The sequence below is a fragment of the Hemicordylus capensis genome, chromosome 6, assembly GCF_027244095.1.
Source record: "Hemicordylus capensis ecotype Gifberg chromosome 6, rHemCap1.1.pri, whole genome shotgun sequence".
NCBI lineage: Eukaryota > Metazoa > Chordata > Lepidosauria > Squamata > Cordylidae > Hemicordylus > Hemicordylus capensis.
This window is the reverse complement of record NC_069662.1, coordinates 51,746,374-51,772,305: the sequence shown is the minus strand read 5'-3', so window position 1 is coordinate 51,772,305 and position 25,932 is coordinate 51,746,374. Positions and strand designations below refer to the sequence as shown.

At 44.9% G+C, this 25,932-nt stretch overlaps 1 protein-coding gene across 2 annotated transcripts in view; it reads left to right on the top strand.

Moving 5' to 3' along the window:
- Positions 1-25,932, top strand: part of NSF (N-ethylmaleimide sensitive factor, vesicle fusing ATPase) — a 95,341-nt gene that overhangs the window by 32,528 nt on the left and 36,881 nt on the right. For both annotated transcript variants that reach the window (XM_053266111.1, XM_053266112.1), the window contains exons 7-8: positions 2,013-2,088; positions 11,040-11,195. In XM_053266111.1, the coding sequence (XP_053122086.1) occupies positions 2,013-2,088; positions 11,040-11,195 (232 nt within the window). The remainder of the gene's footprint in view (positions 1-2,012; positions 2,089-11,039; positions 11,196-25,932) is intronic.

Here is a 25,932-nt window from a genome sequence, read left to right as displayed (position 1 = left end):
CATCATAGCTCTCCATGATTTTCAGGCTGTATTTATGTACATCATTTGATGCCTGGTAGCTGGATGTGTGAATGGACTCCCTTGAATAGCAGTGTCTTTGAGGCAGTACTCTGTCTGTGGTTTTCCCAAAGGCATCTGCTTGTTGGCTGTTTGAAATGGGCTTAGACAAATTCATGGAGGACAGCTCTATCAAGGGCTACTAGTCTGGTGGCTTTAGGCCACTTCCAGCCTCAGAGGCAAGATGCATCTAAATACCAGTTGCAGGGGGAGCAACAGCAGGAGAGAGGGCATGTCCTCACCTCTTGCCTGTGGGCTTCATAGAGGCATCTGGTGGGCCACTATGTGAAACAGGATGTTGGACTGGATGGGCATTATACAGCAGGGCTGTTCTTATGATGCTGGGCTGGTTGGTTCTTAGGCCTGATCCCTGATTGCTAGGGATCATTTTACAGAAATTGATACAGAGGTTCTGATCTGTGTTGGCTTATTCACTCATTCAAATCATCACTTGATGCTATATTCTTTAAGTGAGGAAGAAGTACAGTTTTTATTAAATTCTGAATGAATTACATTCCTCATGATGCAAAATATACAGACTCGCTAAAATACTCGTTCCTCCCCAGGGCAGCAGGCTAGGATAATCTTACAGTCTAACCTCCACCAAAGTTGTCATGCTAAGAATTAAAGCCACCCTATGAAGGAAGAAGAAAGATGAGCAAAGGAAGTGGGGGGAGGGGGGAAGAGAAAGGTGGGAGCAGGAGAAAAAATGAGGGGCTGTAATGCCCATAGTTTGTGAGTGAGGTGTGATGTCAAAGGTTTCACAAATGTGTTGGGAGTGTCCCTCTGAAAAGTATGTGCAATCAGCCTGGCAAACTGATTGCCAGGAGATTTAGGACTGACAAAGGAAAGTACTGTTTCACATAAAGTAAAGTTTTGCGGTTGAGTCAGTGTTTACTCCGGGCACCCACAGAGCCCTGTGGTTGTATTTGGTAGAATACAGGAGGGGTTTACCTTTGCCTCCTTCCTCACAGTGTGAGAGGATGCCTTTCAGCATCTTCCTATATCGCTGCTGCCCGATATAGGTGTTTCCCATAGTCTTGGAAACATACCAGCAGAGATTCGAACCAGCAACCTCTTACTCCCTAGACAAGTTACTTTCCCGCTGTACCCTTAGGTGGCTACTGTTTCACATAGTATATAATTAATATATGGAATTCTCTGCCATGGGATGTGGTGGTGGCCACCAGCTTGGGTGGCTTTAAGTGGGGCTTAGACAAGTTCAGGGAGGACAGGTAATCAATGACTACTAGTCCTGATGGCTGTAGGCTTCCTCCATGTTCAACAGCAGGATGCCTCTGAATACCAGTTGCAGGGAAGGAATAGCGGGGGAGGGGGATGCCTTCATCTCTTGGTTGTGTGGCTCTCTCAGGGCATCTGGTGGGCCACTGTGAAAATAAGGTGCTGGACTAGAGAGGTCTTGGGCCTGATCTAGCAAGGCTCTTCTTATGTTCTTAAGTAGCCCCTAGTTAACCAGTGCCCATTCTTCTCTCCCCCACCCTTTGTAAATGTATGTGTTAAACCAGTGTAGATATTGCATACTTTATACTTTATTTTATAAAGCCCCCTCTCATGCTGGTGCTGTCCTAATTTGAGTGAAACAGTGTTATGTCCCTTTCTTCGCTCAATTTTGCATTTCAGCAGCTCTGGGCAGCTGACTTCCTTTTTGCAGTCCTGGATTCCAGGGTTCTCTTCCCCAGTTTTCACAGATTGAGCTGATCTTGATGGGGAAAAGTCTTTTTGACATATGTTGCTAAGAATATTGTCAAGAGGCTGAATGCCAGTTGTGTTGTTATGACTTCATATTCTGCTTCTAGGAGATTCTTGCTGCTATGGAAAATGTTTTATTATAAAAGTGAAACTCCTTTTATACTCCTGGAGATTACTGAGAGAATGAATGTCTATCAGCATCTTTCAGGGCTTTAATTGTGGATTTTATTTGCTTCCATACACAGATTGACGTTGGTCTTGTGGTTGGGAACAGTCAAGTTGCATTTGAAAAGGCTGAGAGCTCCTCCCTCACTCTCATTGGTAAGTGTGGTAGTGAGAAAGAGTTGTGTATTCCAAGCAGTGTGTATCAGCCTTGCCAGTAAATCTGCAAAAGTCACTAGACCACAAAGTTCTTAGTCACCAAAGGCCTTTAGGTGTGTGGCTAAATTACAAGCCCGTGTATTCTCTTTTTCCCTTGTTACATGGAATTCATTTTAACTCTTCTTAAGAACAGGAAGACCTCATTCTAAAGACTACTGCCCTCCCACCCCTGTCTGTTATCTATGTCTTTCATAAACCTGGGCTTTATTTTCAAATGGCACGTTTTTCTGCTCTTAATTTTCAACTGATGTATTACTGTTCCAAATAATTAGCTGCATACATGAATAAACAAATATGATACATGTAAATGAAAACTTCATTAATTTGAAATTTTAACCCTGGTTCCTAACCAATATATCAAACTACTGGTCTTCAAATGGTTCAGGACCCAGAACTAGGTTGCATCCTGATCAGTTACCACATTCTTTTTTGGAGGAGAGTTAGGTGTCTTTCTCCCCCCCTCCCCCAACCAGAGAAATCATGGCAAGGGTGAACAGAAAAGGGAGGGTTGCTAGCTGTGAAGGAGAATGACAGGGCTGCTGTACATGTAATAGCTGTGCAGAAGAAGGGATACTGCAGCTAGCAAAAGGGTGGCCAGTCCTTCTGTAGCAGCAAAGGCTTCTGCCATTGACGTACCATATTTTCTCTCCTGTTTCTAATTCTTTTGGAGATAAATGCTCCCCCGCCACAGCAGAAGACAGCAGCAGCCAACTACTCTGTAGCTGATTAAGGAAGAGATACTGTATTTGGCCCATGTGTATATTTTGAACATACAAAGCTGCCTGATACTGAATCAGACCATTGGTCCACCTTGTCCAGCACTGTCTACTTCAGCTGATGACAGTGGCCACCACTGTCACCAGGTAGAGGTCTTTCCCTGTCATCCTATTCGAGATTCTTTTAACTGGAGATTGACGACCTGGGGCCTTTGCCATGCAAAGCACAGGCTCTACCACTAAGCTATAGCCCTTCATCATAAGAGATGCAACCTCCCCCTTCCCTGTGGCAGCAAGAGCATCACCAGAGATTCAAACCGGCAAAAATGAAGCTACAGTGCTCAGTCATCAACTGGCTTCACCAGGCAAGGCAATGTACTTTTGGGGTCAGCCACTTTAAATTTTCAGTTCTACTATAATGAATTAATTAATTTCAAAATGTTACCAGTCTGTGGATAATACTGTACCACTTGGGCAAATAATACAATGAATATGGTGAATGTTTGTATACCGCTTTTCAACAAAAGTTCCCAGAGCGGTTTACATAGATATAAATAAGATGGTTCCCCAAAGGGCTCACAATCTAAAAAAATAAAAATAAAAATAAGGTAAACACCAGCAACAACCACCGGAGGGATGCTGTGCTGGGGATGGATAGGGCAAGTTGCCCTCCCCTCCTAAATAAAGAGAATCACCAATTTTAAAAGGTGCCTCTTTGCTATATTCAGCAGCACTTTAACAACTCCTTCCTTTACCATTCATGTTACCCTATTCCATGTTACAAATTCTCCCTCAGGCAATCTGCATTTGCTTAATTCAATAAATGCAGATCTGTATATGTTATCCATCAGTCCTCCTCTAGATGCTACATAGCGTATAAATGTAGTCCAGGCACTTTAAGTTGGACTGAAAAACATGCTCGATTTCCTTTTGAACCTACCAAACAACCTCGACTCCATGGGATTTTCCCCAGGGTAGTTTGTTTGTTTTTTGTTTATATTATAAAACGCCCTTCGTCCAAAACCTCAGGGTGCTTAGCAGCAAGATAAAAACAATTGAATAAAAACAGAACAAATGCAGCTAAAAACTTAAGACCAAGTGACAGCTCATTGGTCAAAAGCCTGAACAGAAAGGGCAGTCTCTGCCAGCCATTAATGGGCAAAGACTTGCATATCTTTGAAATAAGTAAGATAAGTTCGTAATGCCTTGCTTAAGTTCCATTAATTTCAGTAGACTTAGACATGAAAAACTTAGTCTGGCTCCTGCCCAACATTCTGATGTACACTTCCTTTTAATAGCATGTAGAGATAGCAGGTGCGGCTTGAAGTTGATCAGCCATAAAGGTGGAACCACATGGGATGCGAGCAGATGGGTTTTTTGAATTACCAGGTAGCAGGGAAGTGGGGAACGGAGGTGATGTCTAGCAAAGGAGTGGTGGACAAGAGGGGTTGCTGAAGTTTTCCTCTCCCCACATGCCCCCCCCCCCCGGCTGGAGTTGGAGACAGCAAAGGCGCCAGGCTGGGGAGCAGCCAGGAGGGGTTGCAGGAAGGGAAAAACCCAGCAAACCACTGTGACACGTAGTTTCACCTTAGAACTTTCCAGAAGCCTTTTCAGGAAGCTGAAAAGGGGCAAGTTGCTATATATCCCAAACTAAAGGGAAGTATAAGCAGCTCAGGCATGCCCTTGGGAGAGGACAAGGACTCCTTTGAGATCCCCTGCAGGATGGGAACTAATCCAGCTTCCTTCTCCTGGTTCTTCCCACAAGGATGATGGACCATTGGGAGGGGAAATATCCTCATCCTACCATATCTTTGTAGCAGGGTAGGAGTTCTGCCTGGCTCCCCTTCCTGTCTTTCACTGCAGGCCGAGGGGAAGCAGGATTATGCCAAAGTATCCAGCAGGAGCTTTCGTTCTGGTTCTCAGTTGTTCACTTGAATGTTGGCTTGCTTTCTGGTTCTCGTTCGTTTGTTCTCCATGCTTGGAAGGCTCAGAGATGCTGGTTGGGTGAGTGGGCCAAGCTGGGGCAAAATTTAATAACTACTGTGCATGCACCAGATATATGTTGGCCACTTGAATAAGCTGTTAGCATGGCTGGGAATAGATGGCAGTCCAAACAGCAGTGAGCCACTGCAGGATGCACCTGGGAATCAAAGGAAAATCCTAGTCAGGGCTGTGTCGTAGCAACAATGAATTAACTAAAAAATTTTTTTGGATGAGTTTAGAAGTTACCGAAATTCTGCAGTACGAAGAGCTGAAATCTGCAGCCTGTACATTATGCAAATTGAGCAGATTTGCACTATTTCTTTTCTTTTACATAATTTATCCTGATTTTGCTTTTTATGAGGAAAAGTGAGGATCTATTTAGGGCACTGACCACCACCATCCACCACTGTCGGTGGCCACCAATAACCTTATTCTGCCATATCTTTGTCTTCTGAGGCTTAAACAGGCATTGCCCACACTCTTCTATAAGCATTTCTTGTTTAACCATTAGGCCTAGAAACTTTGCTTTAAAAAATCATTTTCTCAGGAAGCTGAATTTTGCATCCAATACCATATTCTTTGCTCCTGTGTGATTGCAGGATACATGCAGCCCTCCCCTTTCTTGCTCCTTTTCACTGACTGGTGAGAAGTCAGGATTCGTAAGAGCTGCTCTTTGGCTGATCAAACCACTTTCCCGCTATCTTTACAGAGGGATATGTAAGTCTGGGTATGGCTCTTCAGGATGGTTGTGAGATCAGTGATACTCCATGGATTGAGACAGAAGCCCCAACAATGCCATTCCTGGGGCACCCCAGGCAGTACAGTGGTTGGGGGTTCTTTAATTTCCAACCCAGGTTGAGGGGAGAGAGTGGCGTTTTCAGGGCTTCTCCTAGCTGCGATAGCCCAGCCCTAATATATATATTATATCCAAATAGATGAGGCCTCCACACATCTATTTAAAACAGAGTTTGGGGGAAATGTCGCTAATCTTTTTTTTTTTAAAGCATTGGCCAGTTGGTAGAATCTTCTGCTACTTTGCATAGTTCAAGTGACTTGCATTCCACTGACAGTTCACCTTCATTTGCTCAAATTTAAACTTCATTGTTCAGGAACCACTCCTGTTAATAGATTCCAGTCTTGACTCTGGAATCGAACAAAAAATGTCATCCTGAAAGAATGAATGGCCACAGGCCTTTTCTGTTGCTATTAAAATACTGCTTGTGACCAGGATGTGGCAGTAGAGAATAAGAAAACCAAGGCAAGGCAGGGTGAGCAGTGACTAGGCTTCTGTGTGCTTGGAAGAGGTGGTAGGATAATATCTGCCCCAAGGAAAGGAACAAAGCACTAGAAGCCTGAAGTGAAATAACTGGTTGGTGACATCAAAAGCCAGTGGGCATCCTCCTGTGCTCCTTCTTGGCCTCTTCAAGTGGGCAGGTCACGATGTAGCAGTGACAATAGGAGCCACAACAGGCAGAATTCCCACGTGAAGGTCTAGACTCGGAACCTAGACTCTGAGGTTCTCAACCCTAGACTCTAAACCCTCTTGACACCGTGGCCCACTGTGCCAGTACTTCTAGCCTCCCTTTTGTGTCTCTTCTACTTTCTGAGCAATTTACAGAACCTCAAGAGAATGTCGCAATGTACTGTGCAGTTCTCAAATTGGCACTTTTTTTAGTTCCATGTCTGCACCACCTATTTTTTCCTCAGGTCCCTGCTGTTCAGGCCGCTGTATACTTTGTCTCACTTTGTTTAGCAGCTTTGTCTCTTGACCAGCCTCTTAGCATCCTTCTTTCCTGCCTTCCCCATAGCATAGAACCCCTCATGACCTCAAGTGCTGCAAAGTTGTAAATTGTTTTTTAATCTCTCTTAAAAAGCTTTTCTTGCCTGAGTTCTGTATCTTCTTTGCCCTTAAAGCAAGCATTCTGTGCTTGCTCTTTAAGTTCCTCAATCTCTTTATTTCGGTCAGCGACCAGCATGAGGTTAAGACAAATGTAAAAGAGAAGATAATCAAACTTCTATTGCAAACAATAACACCAAATAAATTTTAAAAAGTCCTCCTCAGCTTAGATCAAGGTACTGAAAATACTACTAAAATAATTGGAGATAAAGGAGGCAGCAGTATTTCCTACTTATGAGGCTATTACACACAAATCAAAACTCAACCAGTTGCCTTCTCGACTCCTAAATCTGAGAGGGGTTAAACAATTCAGGAGCTCTGGAAAATATTGTCATTAGATTTACTGCTGATATACAGGTGATACCAGTACCTGCGTGCCCACCTGCAGCTAGCCACATTATGGCTACAAGTTGCTCTGGCCTTAAATCCATCGCCTATTTTCCCATTACCGTATTTTATGGACTATAAGACTCACTTTTTTCCTTGAAAAATATCCGCCAAAATTCAGGCGCGTCTTATATGTTTTAACAGTTTAATATGTTAAAACTCTGAAAAACTGGATTAAAATTAAGGTGCGTCTTATAGTCCGTAGCGTCTTATAGTCCGTAAAATACGGTATTAAGCTCTTCCACAAACGGAGGGCTGCACTACAAAATTTAGCTACCTGTCTGGTGGCGCAGGAATTACTTCCTTCCAACAGCCTGTCAGTCATCTGAGGAGAATCAAGACCTGGGCATTTAGCTATCAAAGGGTAAATGAGATCCCAGCGCAGGTCTCTATAGAACAAACATTCCAATAGCACATGGGTGACTGTTTCCATTTGACCCTCACCACATGGGCAGAGCCTCTTCCCATAGGGAATACTTCTATATCGGCCCGTTTAAGTCCCTCTTTCTCGGTCTGTTGTCTACTCTGTACCCCTCTTGCCTCTGGACTCGCTTTCCCTTAGTTTCCCTATATTCTAGGAACACTCTCCATTCTTCAGCCTGTCTCTATCCCAACTGAATGGACAACTTTCCCTTCCCTCACAGAACCTGGACTGTAACCTGTTTTTACTTCCCTAAACTACTGTTGGTGTCTGAAACTTCATATTAATAAATACAATTCAAGACAGACTTTAAAAAAAGAAACAGGCATATCTGTTGCATTGTAGGTGGGGCTGCCCCATGCTATAAAGTATATTGGAAAACCAGAAGTGAAAGCAATGTTGAGGAAGTAACTTTATATCCTGAAGTATATTCTGAAGAGATCACCTGGGTCTGTGTGTATGTGTGTTCTTGCCCCCCCCCCATCAACTTGGCAATGCCTGAACTAATATGAACCAAATTTGGTACAGTTGTAGGGACACATAGGAAAACCTCAATGGCATAGTTTGTGATTATGCCAGCTACCCCACGTGACCACAAGATGGTGGACACATGAACCTTTGAGGCATAACTGGGTTAACTTGTGAACCACTTAGCCGATTTCAACCAAATTTGCTACAGATGTAGGGACATATAGGGATAGCTCAAGGGCATAGTTTGTAATGATGTCCTCCACCCTGATTCAAGAAGGTGGATGCATGAACATTTGAGGTGCAAGTGAGCTAACTTGTGGACCACCTAACCAGTTTGAACCAAACTTGGTACAGTTGTAGGGAGTGTACAGTGGCATTGTTTGTGGTGATGTCATCCACTCCAGTTCAAGATGGCGAATGTGTGAACCTTTAAGGCTGAAGTGGGTTAACTTCTGAAGATAGTAATGATCAATTATAGTGGATGGCTAACTTGTGAGGATGGTAATGGTCAATTATAGTGAAAGGAAAGTAGGTAGATTAGTTCTTACCAGAACAACGTTTTGTTAACCTGTCTTAAAGATAAAGTTTCTCTCAGATGCCATTCTGTGATGGGTAGTGCTCTAACTGTACAAACCTGCTTGGGTACTCCATTCAGTAACAGAGACCTTGTTGATGCTGCCCCTGCCGTCTGAGATACATTGAGTGGTGGCAAGAATCAAGGCCGAATAGCTGCACCACCTCAGTTGTGGAATGCCCTCCCCAAAGAGGTTTCCATGTCCACTTCACTGTTGCTTTCTGGCATGCAGCCAAGACTTGGCTTTTTAGAAAAGCCTTTGAGCTCACTTAATATGGTCTCTGTTATTTCAGCTCATTATTAGAAATAAGATTCCAGCTTTGTGAGAATGGATACTTAAACGGTGGGATTTAGCAGTAGTGGCTAAGTTACTATAAATTACTGAAGGGAGATGAAGTATATTAAGGAAAATCTTTTTTCTTGCATATTGGAACAAGTAACTAAAGATAACTTCCCATGGGACAGCCATGTTGGCCTTTTGCAACAAAAATAGTATTGTAACTGAGCATATGCAGCAATACATCTTTAGGTTGCCATAAGGTTCTTGGGTTTAATGAGTGATAGTGACTCTTCTGGCTTATTAAGAAGAAAAGTGTATTCTTTTAAAGGACTGAGTAACATTGCAAAATGTGAAATGGTATTGATGAATCTAAATATCTGTTCAAAGTAATGGAAATATACCACATTGTATGAAAAAAGAACTAAGAATTGAGTACCTTGTTAAAATCTCTTGAGTCTTTTACTGTCTATCCACACTTAAAAAGAAAAAAGGATTTATTTATTTTTTGGCATCAGGAGAATTGTAGTATTGATTTTTTCTTCTCCTTTGCAGTGCTTTTATAGTGACATATTGTTGAAATCGGTTCTTGGTCTAGACCAGCAGTATTTGCTATGTGTCCTGCATAGAAAAGCATCTATCATTCCCTTTAAAATTGTTTTATTTATGGGATAACCACATTTATTAGCCTCTTGATATTTGAACTCTAAATGTACTTTTTTCCCTTGGAGAAAAAAAGAAATACTAGCCATTGGCACTTGTTTGGTGTGAAATTTGGGGGAGAACAGGAAAGGACAAATTTGCAATTTAGGATTATGGTTAGGGGATAGTGAGAGTTAGGAGCCTGTGAGAGAGGACCAGTGAGCTTCTCTCCTTGTGCCACTAGAGTCTTTTGCAGATACTGCTAACATTTTTTTCAGACAAATCTCTACACCCATGAGATCTAGAAATGTGCTTCTTTTAAAAGTGAACAGGGAGTCTCCTTGCATGCTGGCTTACAGGTATTTGTGCATTTCTCATGTCACAGGCACATGGGAAATTCTTAACTCAGCCTAGAAATAGCTCTTGTATATCCAGGAGAGAAGTCAGGATTTCTAGACTGGTCTGTGTGGCTTCTGGGCAATTTTAAAACATCTTTCTAAGGAGACAGAGAAACTGGGGCAAGATCAGAATCTTAGCTTATCCTTCAAACTTCAGCTCTGTTTCCAAGGAGTCCCATGGATTAAGCCCTCTCCATGTTGTCTGTAGTATAGAAATATAGGGAGATTCAGTTGGCTCTAGAGATGTGAAGACCATGGATGGGGGAAAGGAAAACCTCTATGGGAGAACTCTAGGTTTTTTGTCCCCACCCCCAGCCTTCAGATCTCTAGTTGGCTCAAAAGTTTGTGTACTTGAGGTTTAATTAATCATGTCCAGTAGTTAAAGTTTATAGTTTTTTCTAAGTGTGGAAAGCATTTTACATATATGTTCCTGTAATCTGTAAATAGGATAGTGACTGGTGTGAAATATGGTGCATAAATCTAAAAATGAAAACTAATAATCGCTACATTTTAGGTTAGAAGTGGTAGTGTGGGGCTGAACCTGAGAAATGGAGTTTTGCCAAGATCCTTTAGTAGATTCATGGCTAAGCTGACACTTGCACCTGGGACTTTCTGGCTCCTGTTCTTAACCACTACACCAGCTCTCACTAACTTTGTGTTGCATGCAGAGCTTTTATTGTATTGTGTTTTGAAATGTGGTGTAACTTCTTGCAGATAGAAAACAAAACTTGGTGACATTGCCATGTGCTGAATGAGCTTCTCATTCTTGAACTGGAGGAGAGCTGGTCTTGTGGTAGCAAGCATGACTTGTCCCCGTAGCTAAGCAGGGTCTGCCCTGGTTGTATCTGAATGGGATACTTGAGGTGTGAGCACTGCAAGATATTCCCCTTAGGGGATGAAGCCGCTCTGGGAAGAGCAGAAGGTTTCAAGTTCCCTCTCTGGCTTCTCCAAGATAGGGCTGAGAGAGATTCCTGCCTGCAACCTTGGAGAAGCCGCTGCCAGTCTGTGAAGACAATACTGAGCTAGATAGACCAATGGTCTGACTCAGTATATGGCAGTTTCCTATGTTCCTATGTTTCCTATGTTCCTAACAGACAACTTCATCTTTTTTCTTTCTTTCCATAGGCAAATCCAAAACTAGGGAAAACCGCCAGTCTATCATCAACCCTGACTGGAACTTTGAGAAGATGGGCATTGGGGGTCTTGATAAAGAGTTCTCTGACATCTTCCGGCGGGCATTTGCTTCCCGAGTGTTCCCACCTGAGATAGTGGAGCAAATGGGTGAGTACCAAACATAAAGATGGATGAGATACCACACCAGTGGGCTAAGCACTTGTCAGAGTATAGAAGTAAAGAGGGCTTAAAGGTAAAGTGTGCCGTTGAGTCGGTGTTGACTCCTAGCGACCCCAGAGCCCTGTGATTGTCTTTGGTAGAATACAGGAGGGGTTTACCATTGCCTCCTCCCATGCAGTATGAGATGATGTCTTTCGGCATCTTCCTATATCGCTGCCGCCCGATATAGGTGTTTCCCATAAGCTGGGAAACATACCGGCAGGGCTTACCCATGGAAAAAAGGGAGGTAGGGCACAGGTTAACTGAGGGGAGGAATTGAAATCAGAGTTATCTAGGATGGAATAGGAGAGGTAGCAGAAAGTTTAGAAATGGCCACGAAGGCCAAAATTACTAGAGTCGTTTCCCCTCCTCCCTCCCCTAAGCAATGGGAAGTAAAGAAAACAGGGCAGCTTCTTTGTGTTGAATTCCCTTGGAAAAGAGAGTACAGGAGATGGACACCAAATACTTGGTGCAAGTTTGATGGTGGATAGAACTAGATGTAAGGCAAAACTGGATTCTCTGGAGCATAATTTAACAGCCTCTTCCGGGCTATTTTTATTTTATTTTTAATCTTATTTATTTACATTTATATTCCACTCTTCCTCCAAGGAGCCCAGAGCAGTGTACATAGTTAAGTTTCTCCTCACAACAACCCTGTGAAGTAGGTTAGGCTGAGAGAGAAGTGACTGGTCCAGAGTCACCCAGCAAATATCATGGCTGAATGGGGATTTGAACTCGGGTCTCCCAGGTTCTAGTCCCACACTCTAACCACTATACCATGCTGGCTATTGAAGCTAGCATGCCCTATTGAATGCATACTTTGCTCCAGCAGTCCTCCACTTGCAGCTCTTGTGTGCAACTTGCTGAAAAGCACCCAACATTTCAGCTAGCCAGACACCCAAACAGGATGGAAAGTCCTTTCAAAAAGACAGCCACATAACTTGAATTGCTTCTTGCTAAATCAGCGAGGTCCCACTCTGAATAATGAAAGGTGAAATGTGAGGAGGTGCATACCACACACAACTCCATATTTACTTATAGGTTTGGCTGTTCCAGGAGTTCGGTGTTAATCCCACTTCGGGTAACTGAGTCATGCTTTATGAATTAAGAATCCAAGGCACACTTTGTTTTTGTATCCCCAAAGTTTTAACTTTAGAGTGTGGAAGGAGGCAAGAAGCAAGGATGTAAATCCTGAGCAGTGACCCATGGCAGAGATGCAGCAGGCAACCTCCTCTCTCTTTAGATAGTCCTGCATGGAACTGCTTTATCCCAACCCTTACAGACCTCTCTAGCCCCCAAACAGCTGACCATGAATCCAGCCCTCTAGGATATCTTGAACAGGAGAATCTCACCTGGGCCTGTTAATCTGAGACTTGCTGCCAGGAGATGATAGCAGTTGAATCTCCTATAATGCTGAATATGTGCTCTCCTGACAAGTTGTGGTGCTTCTCATTTGGAGCTTTTTACTTATTAGAAAGCAGCACTTCAAGCTTTCCATTCCCGCTCCCCCTTCTCTTCGACAGGCCCCCCCTTAGGCTAAAGAAGCTTATCTGAAATGTGAAGAAAAGTGCCGCTTCCCGACACTCATCCTTTTTCTTTGCATTAGTTATAACTTGCTCTTCCAACTATATTTCAGGGCTCAAATGCCAGGCTGACATCTGTGCAGGTCTGCCATAATAATTCATGAGGGGGAAAGGAGAAGAAAGCCATTTCTGTGCATGGGAGCAGCAGCAGATCCCCCACACCCTTTGTGTTTTCTCTCCCTTTCCCCTGTTCTTGTGCCTCACAAATGAAGAGCCATAAACATGCCAGTAGCAGCCTGGCTGGATCAGTCTTCTGCAGTACAGTTTGCTTCGGACTACTTACATGGTCTTCCATCATTCTTGTTTTTATAAGTGCTGAGTTTGAGAAAACCTTATAAATCAAGGTCTTCCACATCTGCAAAGGCAGCCCTACCACGAGGCAAGGTAAGGCAGAGGGTTAGGTGCCATTAATCCTGGCAGGGTTGGAGGCAGACGGATCTGCCCCATGGGCCACAATCTGTCGTGGAGTTCTCCTGCTCAAGCCCTATTGAAAAGAACAGGAACTGTGTGAGATTGCAACAAGAGCTAGAACAATTATTTCTGAACCAAGAAGCAAAAGGTTGCTTTGAACCCACTTACCAAATTCCGAAGGGGTGGCCATGTTAGTTTGTTGTAACAAACAGAGCCATAAGGGCTCATGGCACCTGAGATGGATACATGTATTGTGGCATACGCTCTTGTAGACTGCAGCCCACTGAGTCAGATGACAAAGTGGGTGCTAGCCCACAATATCTTATGCCACGATACATGTGTTGGTCTTCAGAGTGCTGCAGGACTCTTTACTGTCTTCCCAAGTTACACTTGAGAGAACATACCAATGGATGGTTTGTGGCTTACAGGGATTGTTGAGTCCCTGATTTATGAGGTACAGGAATGGAGAAAGGAAGGCTGGAGAATGTAGTAGAACGTAGAACGCTGGTGCTTCATTCTAGTTGGAAATCCCAGTGGTTCTGGGAACTGGGATTTCAACTAATGGAGAAACATCCATTCTCTGGGGGAAATGCAGGATGAGTGTATTTCATGTTTACCCCCAGAGCTCTCAGCTAATGATGAGAGAAGACAGGGGCATTCTAAAGACACCTGTGAATTGAACTGGGTGGGGGTAGGTGGCCCCTGAGCTTCTAGGCTGCCACTGCCAAGGGCCAGCCAGAGGTTTTGTGCTCTCTACAGGGGTCAACCTCATTCTGTTTGCTTCATTCCTTCTCAAAAGATTTTCAGGCTAGAATCTTGGGCAGTCCTTTGTTGTCATTTGTAATAGTGGAAAGGCCAGAACCCCATATCACCTCTGCTAAACTAAAGCATTTAACTGTTCTCTTTATATTGGTCCTGGGAGGGGCTTATGGCATTATGGAACCCCATATCACCTCTGCTAAACTAAAGCATTTAACTGTTCTCTTTATATTGGTCCTGGGAGGGGCTTATGGCATTATGGCTTATGGGAGGGGCTTATGGCTTGTTCTTTCAAGTTCAGCAAAAAGGGAATAAAAGCTCATTCACACAAATGAAACTTAAGTAGTCCTAGGAGCTGTGCCCAAGATAGGTGGTGCTGGCAGTGATCGCCGGCTAGCCTCCGGCTGGGTAGGGAGGCTTTTCCTCCTACCTCATTCAGTGGCTACATACAGCTAGTTGGTAAGATGGAGGCCTCCTACCCAGCGAGAGGCTAGCTGACAATCACAGCTGGCGCCTCCTACATTATGTGTCCACAAAACAGGAGTGCATCCAGCTCCCAAAACTGGATAGAAGGCTTGGCCTGCCCAGTTTTTCAATTGTGTAATCAAGCCTAGAATTTATCTTCCAGTCTGACATAAAAAACATTCCTGCTGGATCAGGCCCATGGCCCATCTAGTCCAGCGTCCTGTTTCACACAGTGGCCCACCAGATGCCTCTGGGAAGCCCACAGGCAAGAGGTGAGAGCAGGCCCTCTCTCCTGCTGATACTCTCCTGCAATTGATATTCAGAGGCATCCTGCCTCCAAGGCTGGAGGTGGTCTATAGCCCTCAGCTAGGCCTCTCCTCCATGAATGTATCCAAACCTCTCTAATACATCTGTTACAATCGAATACACCTAATCAATCTAATGGTATTTCAGCTTTCATTTTCAAATCAAGGTTCAAGCCTTATTTGTTTAAAGAGGCTTAAAAATGGTAGCAGTGGAGCCTGCTCTTGGAAGTTGGTTAGATGCTGCAGGGCTTTAAAGCTGGCAGAGAGAGATGTCCCCTCCCCCCCTCCCCCAGCTTGGTGGGGCTCCTCCTGATGCAAGGGTAGGCAACCTTGGCTCTCTAGCTGTTGTTGAACTAGAACTCCCCTCATCCCCAGCCACAATTCAGTGCAGCGAGGATGACGAGAGTTGGAGTTCAACCATGGCTGGAGAGCCAAGGTTGCCAATCCCTGTCCAAATGTATCCTATTTCCAACAACCATGACTTTCCTAGTCGTCGTCCTGTCCTCAGAGTCTTATCCCTCCTAGCCTTTTACAATCATATCCTTGTTTTCTAGTTAGGACACAGCGACATCTACGTCTGGCTAGACATTATGTTGAATAAATTGCTAATCCTTCTACTGAATGGAGTTTCCATTCAAACCTGTCCGTTTTGTATTGGGTCAAATACCATTTGCTTGGTCAGTGATATCTACGTAATTTATTGTGCTCATGTGGAACTTAAAAGGAAATGTGTGTTTCGGAGAATTAAGGTCTCCAATTATCAGGCCATCCTAGCATGTTCTAGATCCATTCAGACAAGGCTATTGAAGGGAAATGGGGAGCTGCAGGGCAATCATCTGAGAATGCTGTTCTGGGGACTCATTCAGAAGAGTAAACTTTGCTCTTGGAAACTGTGGTGGATTTACTTCTGCTGAACTGAAGGCATGGGAGGCTGTTAACTCTTTCATATTCATCGGAGACCCTCGGGTTATGAATTGGCTAAAATGGCCTGATATATATATAATACTACCAGCTAACCTATCAATAGCTGAGCAAGATGGTTCCTCAGATTTTCTGCTGCTTCCCTCTCGCATGAGCATCTTCTCTCTCTCACCTCCTTCAGCTTTGGAGCTAATTGTGATTAGTGTTATGCCTGTAACAGTTGCTTTCATCAGCCATTGTTATCCCAAACAGTTGCACTGAGCCGGTATATATCAGCATTTTTGTTTTAGAGGATAAATCCAGTTGTAGAGACTGGATTTATCACTTTGTGTTTGACAAGAAGTACCCATCTTGGATTTTGAATGGCTACAGAAAATTACCAGTGATGAGGACCTGCCATGATGTCTAAAGTGCTGCCCACGATTGATGGCTGGAACTAAGCCCCAGTGAACTGCAACCCATCCATGCTGGTGGCCTTTCTTTTAATCTTCAAGCAGCTGTTCGGCCGCCTTCTCATTTTTATGCTCTTAGTGGATGGGGCTGCTTGTGTCTCTTCTCTGCGGTTGTGATTTTGCTAAAAGCCTGAAATTACAGCAAATGAAACCTAGCATGTGTAGTTAAAACCAGGATTTGAGTCCCACTTTTGGGCTCAAGGTGTCTGTGTGTGTGTGTTTTGAATCTATGCAATTTTTGCTTTATAGCCCAAGGCTTTTCTGTATGTGTGTGAGGAATTTTTGCTTTAATCTGATTTTTTTTTCTTGTTTGCATTCCATCAGGAAGAGATAATTGCTCTCCAGTTTGCATAGATCCTAGAGGGTACACTTGGTTTCAGTTTAGTCTCCTTCACTGTCGCACTTCCTGCAGATGGTTCTGGTTTTACCCTAACATTGAGGTTCAGTAGATAATATGATAAGTGCAGGGCAACCACCAAAAATGGCCGTCATGCATCTAGTTACCTCCTTGCCATCCATAATGTCTAGTAGAACTTCCCTTGGGCTGCAATGTCACAGTGTTGTACATTTCCTGACCTTCCGCCATTGGTAGAGTGGGAATGAGGATCTGTAGAATGCCATAACATAAAGTCTGTCCTATTAGGCATTACAGAGGATGGCGTGGGCATTACCCCATAATATCTAGTTTGGCCCATTGAAACAACATAGAAGCAGGAGACAAAAATCCAGTTGTGTAAGCAGTATAATTGACCACTTTCCTCTCAGTGGTTTATGCCAAAATAGCTGCTCCTTTGCTTCTGTGCCAGAATTTCTGAGGGTTTGTTCACAAATTAGTTTGTCACTTGAAGAATGAAATATCAAGCGATAACTTGCATGTATAAATGGACTATTGCAGATGCAACAGCATCGAAAACTTTCATATTGCCTTAACTAGTCTGTTTCAGTACAAATATTCAGCCACCAGTCAATGAACATACAGAAATCAAGGAGTGTACCTGCATGTGTGAACCACTTTTGTTGGTGAGTTAATCCCCTACCCCCTTTGAGCTATCTGGCCCCCTTTCCCCCTGAGGAAAATGCAAAGCAAATGAAATCTATTTTTTTCCTCTCTCCCCCACTTATTAGAATAAAATTTACAGTGCAGAACAAAATTAATCCAAACATAAACAGTAAAACCTCATATGACAAACCACGAATGCTGTCACTCTAGTGACTGGAATCTGGAGCAGGGCGTCTGCCACGGATCTTGGTGAACAGGGAGAGGGTTGCATATAAAGAGACTCTCCTCATGTATTCTGGGCCCTGGATGTGTTAGGAAATTGCCAACAACTTGTGCCTGGAAATAAATGCTAGACAATGCATTTGACATTGCCAGACTTGAATGCAGTCCAAGCTTCCAGTTCCTTGAAGGATACACCATTTAGGCATCAAGTATCCATAACAGTGCATTGTTGAGGCATCCCCAGCAGTTGCAAGATCTCTAGAAAAGAGAAATCACTTCATAACAACATGGCTTGGAAGATGCACCTTGGCAATTTGCAGAGCTTGCTTCAAATACTAGTTGAACATTATAACCCACTTCTGCTGTGGTGGTCAGACAGAGGGATGCCTCTTTTTCCTCTAGTGCTGCTATGACAGTGGGCCAGGCACCAGAAATGCTGGGAAATGTAGTTTTCTCTCCGTGCTTCTGACATCTGTCAGAAACACTGGGAAATCTTCATTTCCTAGCACACCTGGCTCTTTGCTGTAGCAGGGCTTGGGGTGGTGGTTGGGGTTGGGGAGTGAGACCTCCCTTCATCCTGCTGGAGTCTTAGCAGCAAGGACAGCATGAAAGTGAGGGGGAGAAGGGTTGGGGAAGGGATTATACGACATTGCTCCACTCCACAGTTAGGAGCATGAAAGGATCTCATTTTAATTCTGATTAATTTAAAACAAGCCTAAGCAACTTCCTGTTTGGGGAGAAATTGCTTGGCTCATTCTGAGCTTGCAGGGGAATATCCAGACTAGGAAGGGGAAATGTTGCCCAGCACTCCTGGGAATTCCCTTGCTCTAGAGACTTACCACACCCTGGGTAATGTTGCACAACTAGATTTTGCTGGTTGTTCAATAGACTAAATATGAAAATCAGGGCAAGCCTATTTGTGTTAAATTGCTCTTGTTTGATTTAATAAGATGCAAAGTTGGTTCAAGGATGGGTGGAAGCGGTGTTTGAGATGCTTCCACGTTGGATCACACTAGATTTCCCTACATTCTGAACCTCTCCCACACTTTATTAGCACTAAATAAAGATTTAATAGCAGTACCTCTCTATTCAATTTGCAAATTAAGTTGGTTTCAAGTTCAAGGGATCCCTGTGGTGATCTAGTCAGGGATTCCTCAATAAGATCAGCAATGGCAGAGCATTTTCCAGAAAGACATCTTGGCTTTTTCTTCTGCAGTGTATAGCTGCAGGGAAGTGTTGGATGCATTTTAGATATCCCATACAGAGCTATGGGGAGGCCCCGTAGGCCTGGTCAGTGCCCCGTGTGAATGGAGTGCTCATTTGCCCCTAAATCTTCTACAGGGTGCAGGGATTCTTGGGCAAATGCAGAGTGACTCCTTGGCAAGATCGTTGGATGTGGAAAGTTTGGGAATGGCTGGTTTAGACCATGGTAACAAGGAAATTTGGGTCAGGATTTGTGGAGTATTTAGATGAGGGGGAGTGAGTGAGTAAGGATCCTTGGGGAGTGACAGAGCTGTGAAGGAGATTCTCCGCCTGCCACTGGAAGTCACTCTTGTGTCAGGTTGGCCTGGGCCTTAACACCTTACTTTTCATTCCCAGGTGTAACCAAATCTAATCATAGGTAACGACATTTGGTAGCCTAACCTACTTCACAGGGTTGTTGTGAGGAGAAACTCAAGTATGTAGTACACTGCTCTGGGCTCCTTGGAGGAAGAGTGGGATATAAATGTAAAAATAAATAAAATAAAATAAAATAAATTTGCTTATTAAATAAATAAAAAGGCTTAAAATAAATAAGCCTTTTCTATACCTTGTGGAAATTTTAGATTAAGCTAATCTAAAAAGACACGGGGACAGACCTGCCTCTTTCTTGCTTATGGAAACTATATGACATTTATGATGCTATGTCGGTAATAGCATCTTCCAGCATCCCTCCTTAATATCAGAGCATTATGTGGGTCCAGCTGCTAGATTGATAAAAGCCTACAAATATCCGTATGCACATCTACAACATCTGAGTTGTAGAAGAATACTAGGGTGAGGGATACTGGGATCTATAACAAAGCAGGTAATCCCATAAATGGCATCTCAAACTGACCTTTGCAGTCGAGCTTAATGAGAAACAATGAGAGGATGGTTGTCTCCGTCTTCATTTATGCCAAATGTCAACTCCCTGAGAATGCCTTTGGTTGTGGAGCCTGCTGCAGTGATGACAACCTTGTCTTGGGATCTTGGCTTATCTGTTGCTGTCACTTTGACAAGCTGCCCTGCAGCTTATTTATTTTCACTGTGTGGGTATGCGTTGCTGGTGGGTGAACAAGTAATTTAAAAAGTGCTTGATAGCCCTGGTGTTCAGTTACATGAGTGACCTTCGATTTCAGGGATGGTTCCACTGTTAGAGGCATTTAGACATGCCCACCTAGAAAAAGAGGCTGAGCTTTATAAGTTTTTTGTTAATAGTACTGACATTTGGATACACTGCCTGCCTTTCTCTCTGAGTGGAGATAAGATGCAAAACCAAGTGTTGTCCCAGTGAAGGAGAAGCTGGAGTGCAGCCTCAGGTCGTGACATTTTGAAGTTTGTCATCACCTGCCCATTTTAATGGAGGCCTACCTTTATTTCAGTGCCTTCCAGGTGGGCACAGTTTGTACAGGCAAGCTCTCCATTTGTGAGATGCGATGTGTGTGTGTGGGGAGGACGTAGCAGTAGAATGCGGCCGAGGGCCTGGGGTTCAGTCCCTTGGCATCTCCAGCTAAAATGAGCTACTGCAAATCTGTTTTAGTGGGTGACCTTGAGTTTGGCTGGTTTTCTTCCTCTCACATGACACTAGAACTCAAGGTTACACAGAAATTGATTGGCTGTAGAGTCGGAACAAAGGCCAAGGTCATATGCAACGCCAAACTGGAAGTAGGGGAAGCCGCGGTTTCAGTCATAAACTCCAAATCGCACTGCAGATGTCTGTCAAACTGCAGCCTGCCAAACCCCTCCCTGCTGCTCAGCAGATCCCAGCAAGCTACATGGCCAGACTGTGGGGAGAGCATCACCACATCAGCGGCGTGGCTGTGATTGGCTGTGATCTGGAAGGGGGCGTGCCATGGCAGCGCTGCTTCTGCAAGCAATGGCACTCTCCCCCCCCCCCACTCCGGAGCCCTGCACCCTTATAGTCCCGTCTCACACAAGCACGAATTTGGGGTTGGGGGGAGTGTTTGGGGGGTGTTGGTATTCTGATGTTACTAAAGGAGAGGAGGGGAACTTGGAGACGTCCTAGGAGGGCATATGTAGATGAGGGAAGGCAAAGGATGCTGGGGTTTCTGTCCCACCATAACCTGGGAAGATGTTGGGCGACCCTGTCTTCTCAGTAGAAGTGTACTTCCCACCTCCCGGGGCACTACTAATTCCAGTGACTGGCCCTGCTCATGAGTAAGCCTAGAGAGCACAACCCCCCAAAGAGGAAGGGGCTCCCCCCTCAACTTTTCAGTGTGAAAAATTGATGATCAAGTATCCCTGGGGCTGCCCTTTATACCCAGCCATGAGCACACACACACCCCACAAGTAGTGGCGCTGATGGGGGAGACATCCGGTTTAGAGCCAGACCTTTAAACCCATTCAAAATTCCTGGGTTAGGGCCTGTGTAGTGCCATATGCAGATCAGCAGGAGAGGGGAGCTCTGGTTTCCAGGTGCCCCAGGACAGCTGGGTTGCCCTTCAGGGGCGTAGGCAAGACTGCCCATGTCCACATGGGCAGGCTGGGCAGGGGGCATGCTTTGGTGGCAGCTTGGCAGCAGCCGCCAAAACAAGGGAAGCAGTCTCCAGGGCACCCCTCCCCACGCTTCCTTCCACACAGCAACCTGGCCCCAATGGCCTGACACTCTCATGAGGGAGCAAGGGGATATTTTGTCATCACACACTGTTAGAGATTTTGCTTGGCAATTCTCTCCCCTCCCTCTGATGGTTCTTCTCATGAATTGTGTGGGGGTATCCCCATGGCCTGGCACTCTCTTGAGCAAGCATGGTCTGCTCTGGGTCAGTTTCCATCCTCATCACATAGGAGGAATCCTGCTGCCCGGCCCTGCTCCTGAGGGAGTGAACATCCCCCCCCCACTTCCCCAACCTCTCTATGGAAAAGAAAAAGAACTTGGCAGCTCCACAATTACTGCTTGTGGCAACCTCTTAAACCCAGAAACGATCCCCCCCCAACGCTTTACTCCCCACCCAGAGAGGTGATGCCCTGCTCATGTTGGCTATCCCTGTCATGAGGGGTCCATGTGTCAGGGCATGCCCACGTGCATGGACAGTGGAGACGCCGGGTTCCACAATGTTCCTTTACACCCTTTCCAAATTCCCGGGCCCAGTACGGTGCTGCACCGTATGCAGACCGCCTGGTGCGGGGATTAGCGGGAGAGGGGAGCCCTGGCTTCCAGCAGCCCCAGGACAGCGGGGTCACTGTTTGGGCCACAGGCAAGGCCAAACATTTTGGCATGGGCGCACGAGCTGGCAGGGTGCACAGTTTGACAGCTGTTTGGCAGTGGTCACCAAGACCGTGACAGCAGTTGCTGAAGTACCCGTCTCCACGGCTTTTCTGCATCCTGGCTCGATACTGAGTCCCCAAGGTCTGCCACTCGTGTGAGAGAGCGGTCTGTGGGAGCATGGGCACACTACAAGGGCATCTCAGAGTACCTTCTTCGTTCTCCTCACAGATGGTTTTTCTCATGAGCAAGCCAAAGGAGCAATAACCACCAAGGGGAAGGGGCTGGGCCCCCGCTTCCTTTCTGTAGGGGGCGGGAACGTGGCTGCTCGAGAATCCCTGCCTGCTGCTGCCCTTTGGAGCTGATCCCGGGCATCCTCCCTGCCCAATGCTCCCCTCCCAGCACTGTGATGGGGTGCCCTGCTTATGCAGCCACAAGTGTTTGTGCTTGTGAGCATATACTGCTGTCACTTGCTTATCAGGGAGTAAAGAACTTAGTGCGCCTCCTGCTATCCTGTCCCTTTTCCCTCCTGCTTCTCAGGTGACGGGAGCAAAGGACAGAATGGGAAGAGGGAGTGCCCCTGAGTGACTGTGCAGCTTGACAGGCTGACAAGTCTGGGATGGGGTATGGCAGCATCCCGGTTGCCTGGCAACTCCATAGCTGCATAACAGACAGGAGGAATGGGGCTTGTTCTCTGAGAGGCGGCCACACCAAAGGAATGGAGCAGCCATGTCCTCGGGCAGGTCTGCCCCACCTCCTCTGTGATTGTGGTTTGAAAATCTCTACGAAACCATGATTATGGCTATGTCTGGAGTTGTACATAGCACCACTGCAGCCAAACCTCAGGTCTTGGCGGTGAACCCTTGTGCAAACTGAAGGTCCAATTTGGAGTTTGATGAGGCAAACCGGAGGTTGTCTTCAGCCCAAAGCCACAGTTCCATGCGTTTGGACATACTGCAATTCCATCCCCTGCCTATTACGTATGAACCGTGACAATTAGTTCATCTTAACAATGAAAAATCTACTGTACTATATTGACTTATGGAATTTAGGGATGCTGATAAGGAATCCTGATATGCATCCCTGTTTAGAGGAGGGCAGTGAAGGTAGCTGGGGTCTGGAAAGAGGAAAGCCTGAAAGAACTGGGTATCTTGAGCATGGAGAAGAGAAGGCAGGGGAGGGGATGGTGATGTCATGGCAGGATGAAGAGCTGTCACTCAGAAGAGTGCAAAGACTTGTCCTCTGCTACCTCAGAAGGCAGGTCTGAATCTAATGGGCCTAAGTTCCAGGAAAACAGACTTCAACTGAACATTAAGAGAAATTGAGCGGTGGCCAGCATTCAGACTAGTTCATCATGACTAAGCAGCAGTGAAATAAGTGAGACAGGTTAGTCATGACTAACTTAAAGGTGAAGTGTTCCGTCAAGTTGATTTCAACTCCTGGCGCCCACAGAGCCCTGTGGTTTTCTTTGGTAGGAGGGGGTCTACCATTGCCGCCTCCCGTGCAGTATGAGATGATGCCTTTCAGCATCTTCCTGTATCACTGCTGCCTGATATAGTACCAGCGGGGATTCCAACTGGCAACCTTGTTAGTCAAGTATTTCTCTGTTGCACCACTTAAGGTGACATGACTAACGTAACTCCTGTCAATTTTAATGGGACTTAGTCGTGACTGCTTCGATCTGGGTGGTGCCCAGTGAGAGCAGTTCAGTAATGGAACAAATTACCTGTGGAGGGGGTTCTCTTTTGCTGGAAGTCTTCAGGCTGAGTCTGGGTAATCCTCTGGGGATGTTCTAGCTATGGGTTTCGTGTGTCAAACAAGGGCTTGGACACAAGAATGGCCTACAGGATGGCCTACAGGACTTTCTACAGTGCTGGGACTCAATGAATTCTTGCTTGCCTAGCATGGATATTCCAGTTTCCAGGAGGCCAGCGCAGAATAACATGTGCCAAGACACATCAGAATTACCCAACCACAGCAAAGGTTTATTACAGAGAGGCGAGACTGGTGCAGTAAATCATCCACGGACACAGTGGGCATCGTCCTCTGTGAGTGGACATTCCAGGCTCACAGGATCCTTTTAAGAATTTCACCTATTTTTCATACCACACAAGTATGCCTCAGCACAGAGTTTAGGAAATTAGGAAATCTAGCATTGCTTAAACCTGTGCATAAACCTAGCTTACCAAGGGGCAGGTATGGAAGCTGCCCTTTTGGTACAGCTGTGAAGGACAAGGAATGAATACATGAACTGGTCCTTGAAGTAGCATTTCTATCCAGTAATAGTTACACCTGTACTCTCCAACAGAAGTAATTTACTTCAGCAGTCACTTCTGCGCTGAAATACTGTACTGTGTACTGGAGGAGAGCTGGTCTTGTGGTAGCAAGCATGAATTGTCCCTTTGCTAAGCAGGGTTGACCCTGGTTTGCATTTGAATGGGAGACTACATGTGTGAGCACTGTAAGATATTCCTCTTAGGGGATGCAGCTGCTCTGAGAAGAGAACCTGCCTGCTTGCATGCAGAAGGTTCCATGTTCCCTCCCTGGTGTCTCCAAGATAAGGCTGAGAAAGATTCCTGCCTGCCACCTTGGAGAAGCCGCTTGCAGCCTGTGTAGGCAATACTGAGCTAGGTGGACCAATGGTCTGACTTGGTATATGGCAGCTGCCTATGTTCCTTTGATTGTATGTACATTTACACTGCCTGCTATCTACTGAGTTGGCAATGTGGACAAGGCAGAAACAAAGTACTTTTTTGTGTTGTGAAGAACTATTGTTTGAAAGTATAGGTGCTTCTGTACCTCTAACTGATGTTCAGAGGCTAGACTGGCAGCTACCAATCAGCAAACGGGAGAGTCATCTTGTGATACAGCAATTAAGAGTGTAGCCCTAGTTTTGCTTCTTATGTTCAATGCATGTATAATCTCTGTAGATGCAAGTTTTTTATATCTACCCTCAACTAGAGCAGAAGGCAGGGCGTTAAATCTTGCCAAAGAAAATGCTCTACAATGGTGAAGGAGATGCAGCTGGAAGAGAGAGGCCACAGGGGTTACTAGATATCTCACACACTCATGTAAGGGCAGCAAAGGGACTGTGGCTAAGTCCACTTGACACTCAGTTTAAGGATTGACTTAGCCCTCTCCAACTCCATAGATAGAAGCTGTGTGGATGAAAATCCTAGTAAAGAGAGCTTAGATTGATTTGCACTTTTCCAAGAAGAATAGAAGTCATCAACAAGTATCAGGGGTGCAAGACCAACTGGGGAAATGGAAAGCTTAAGCCAATGAGTTGGCATAGCTAACCAAAATTTAGTGGAAACACTCACCAAGCTGGCTTCTAAGTGTAAGGCCGCATTAGAAACACAGTATGGCACCTGGCAAAGAGCCCTCAGGAATTTTGACTGTATTCTCTCTAAAGTAGCAATATTAGGGGGTAGACCTAATTGTGCTCCATACAAAATCTGGACCAAAGACTTAGCCTCAAATAACTTGAGGGTGGAATAAATTGGCCTTCCCTGGTGAAATGAAATTTCAAAAAGGCAACAGCACTCTTATGCACGTTACAAGCAACCATGTCCCCGTGTGCCTTCCTGCTACCCCTGGCATGAATTCCAACTCCTAGATATTTAAATACAGATACCTGTTTGAGGATGTTACCACTGATGAACCAAGTAAAGTTCTTAGGTCTTTTAGCAAAGACCATTACAAAGACCAATAAATAAATTAAATAAATAAAATTACCTTTTGTTTTACCATAGTTGATTTCTAACTTATTCTCCAAACAAAACTCTGCAAAATTAATGTAATTGGTGTGCAGTGTATACATGTACAGATCTGTACACACATACAGTTATTTCTATACTGTGTTCAGCGCTCATACATAGTACACCTATCTGTACCCTCATTCAAGGGGAGCTGTATCTAGGTTCACTTTTAAAGTACACACATGTGGTTGTGCACACAAAAGCGTGTATGTGTACAAACACTTGTATTCATTTACAGCATAACGTCTCACTGGGGTTTGTGTGTACATCTGCAAATGCTTGATACTTCTTCATATGTTCAGTTATTTGGTAATGACACCTCTCTAATAAGTGAAACCCTTG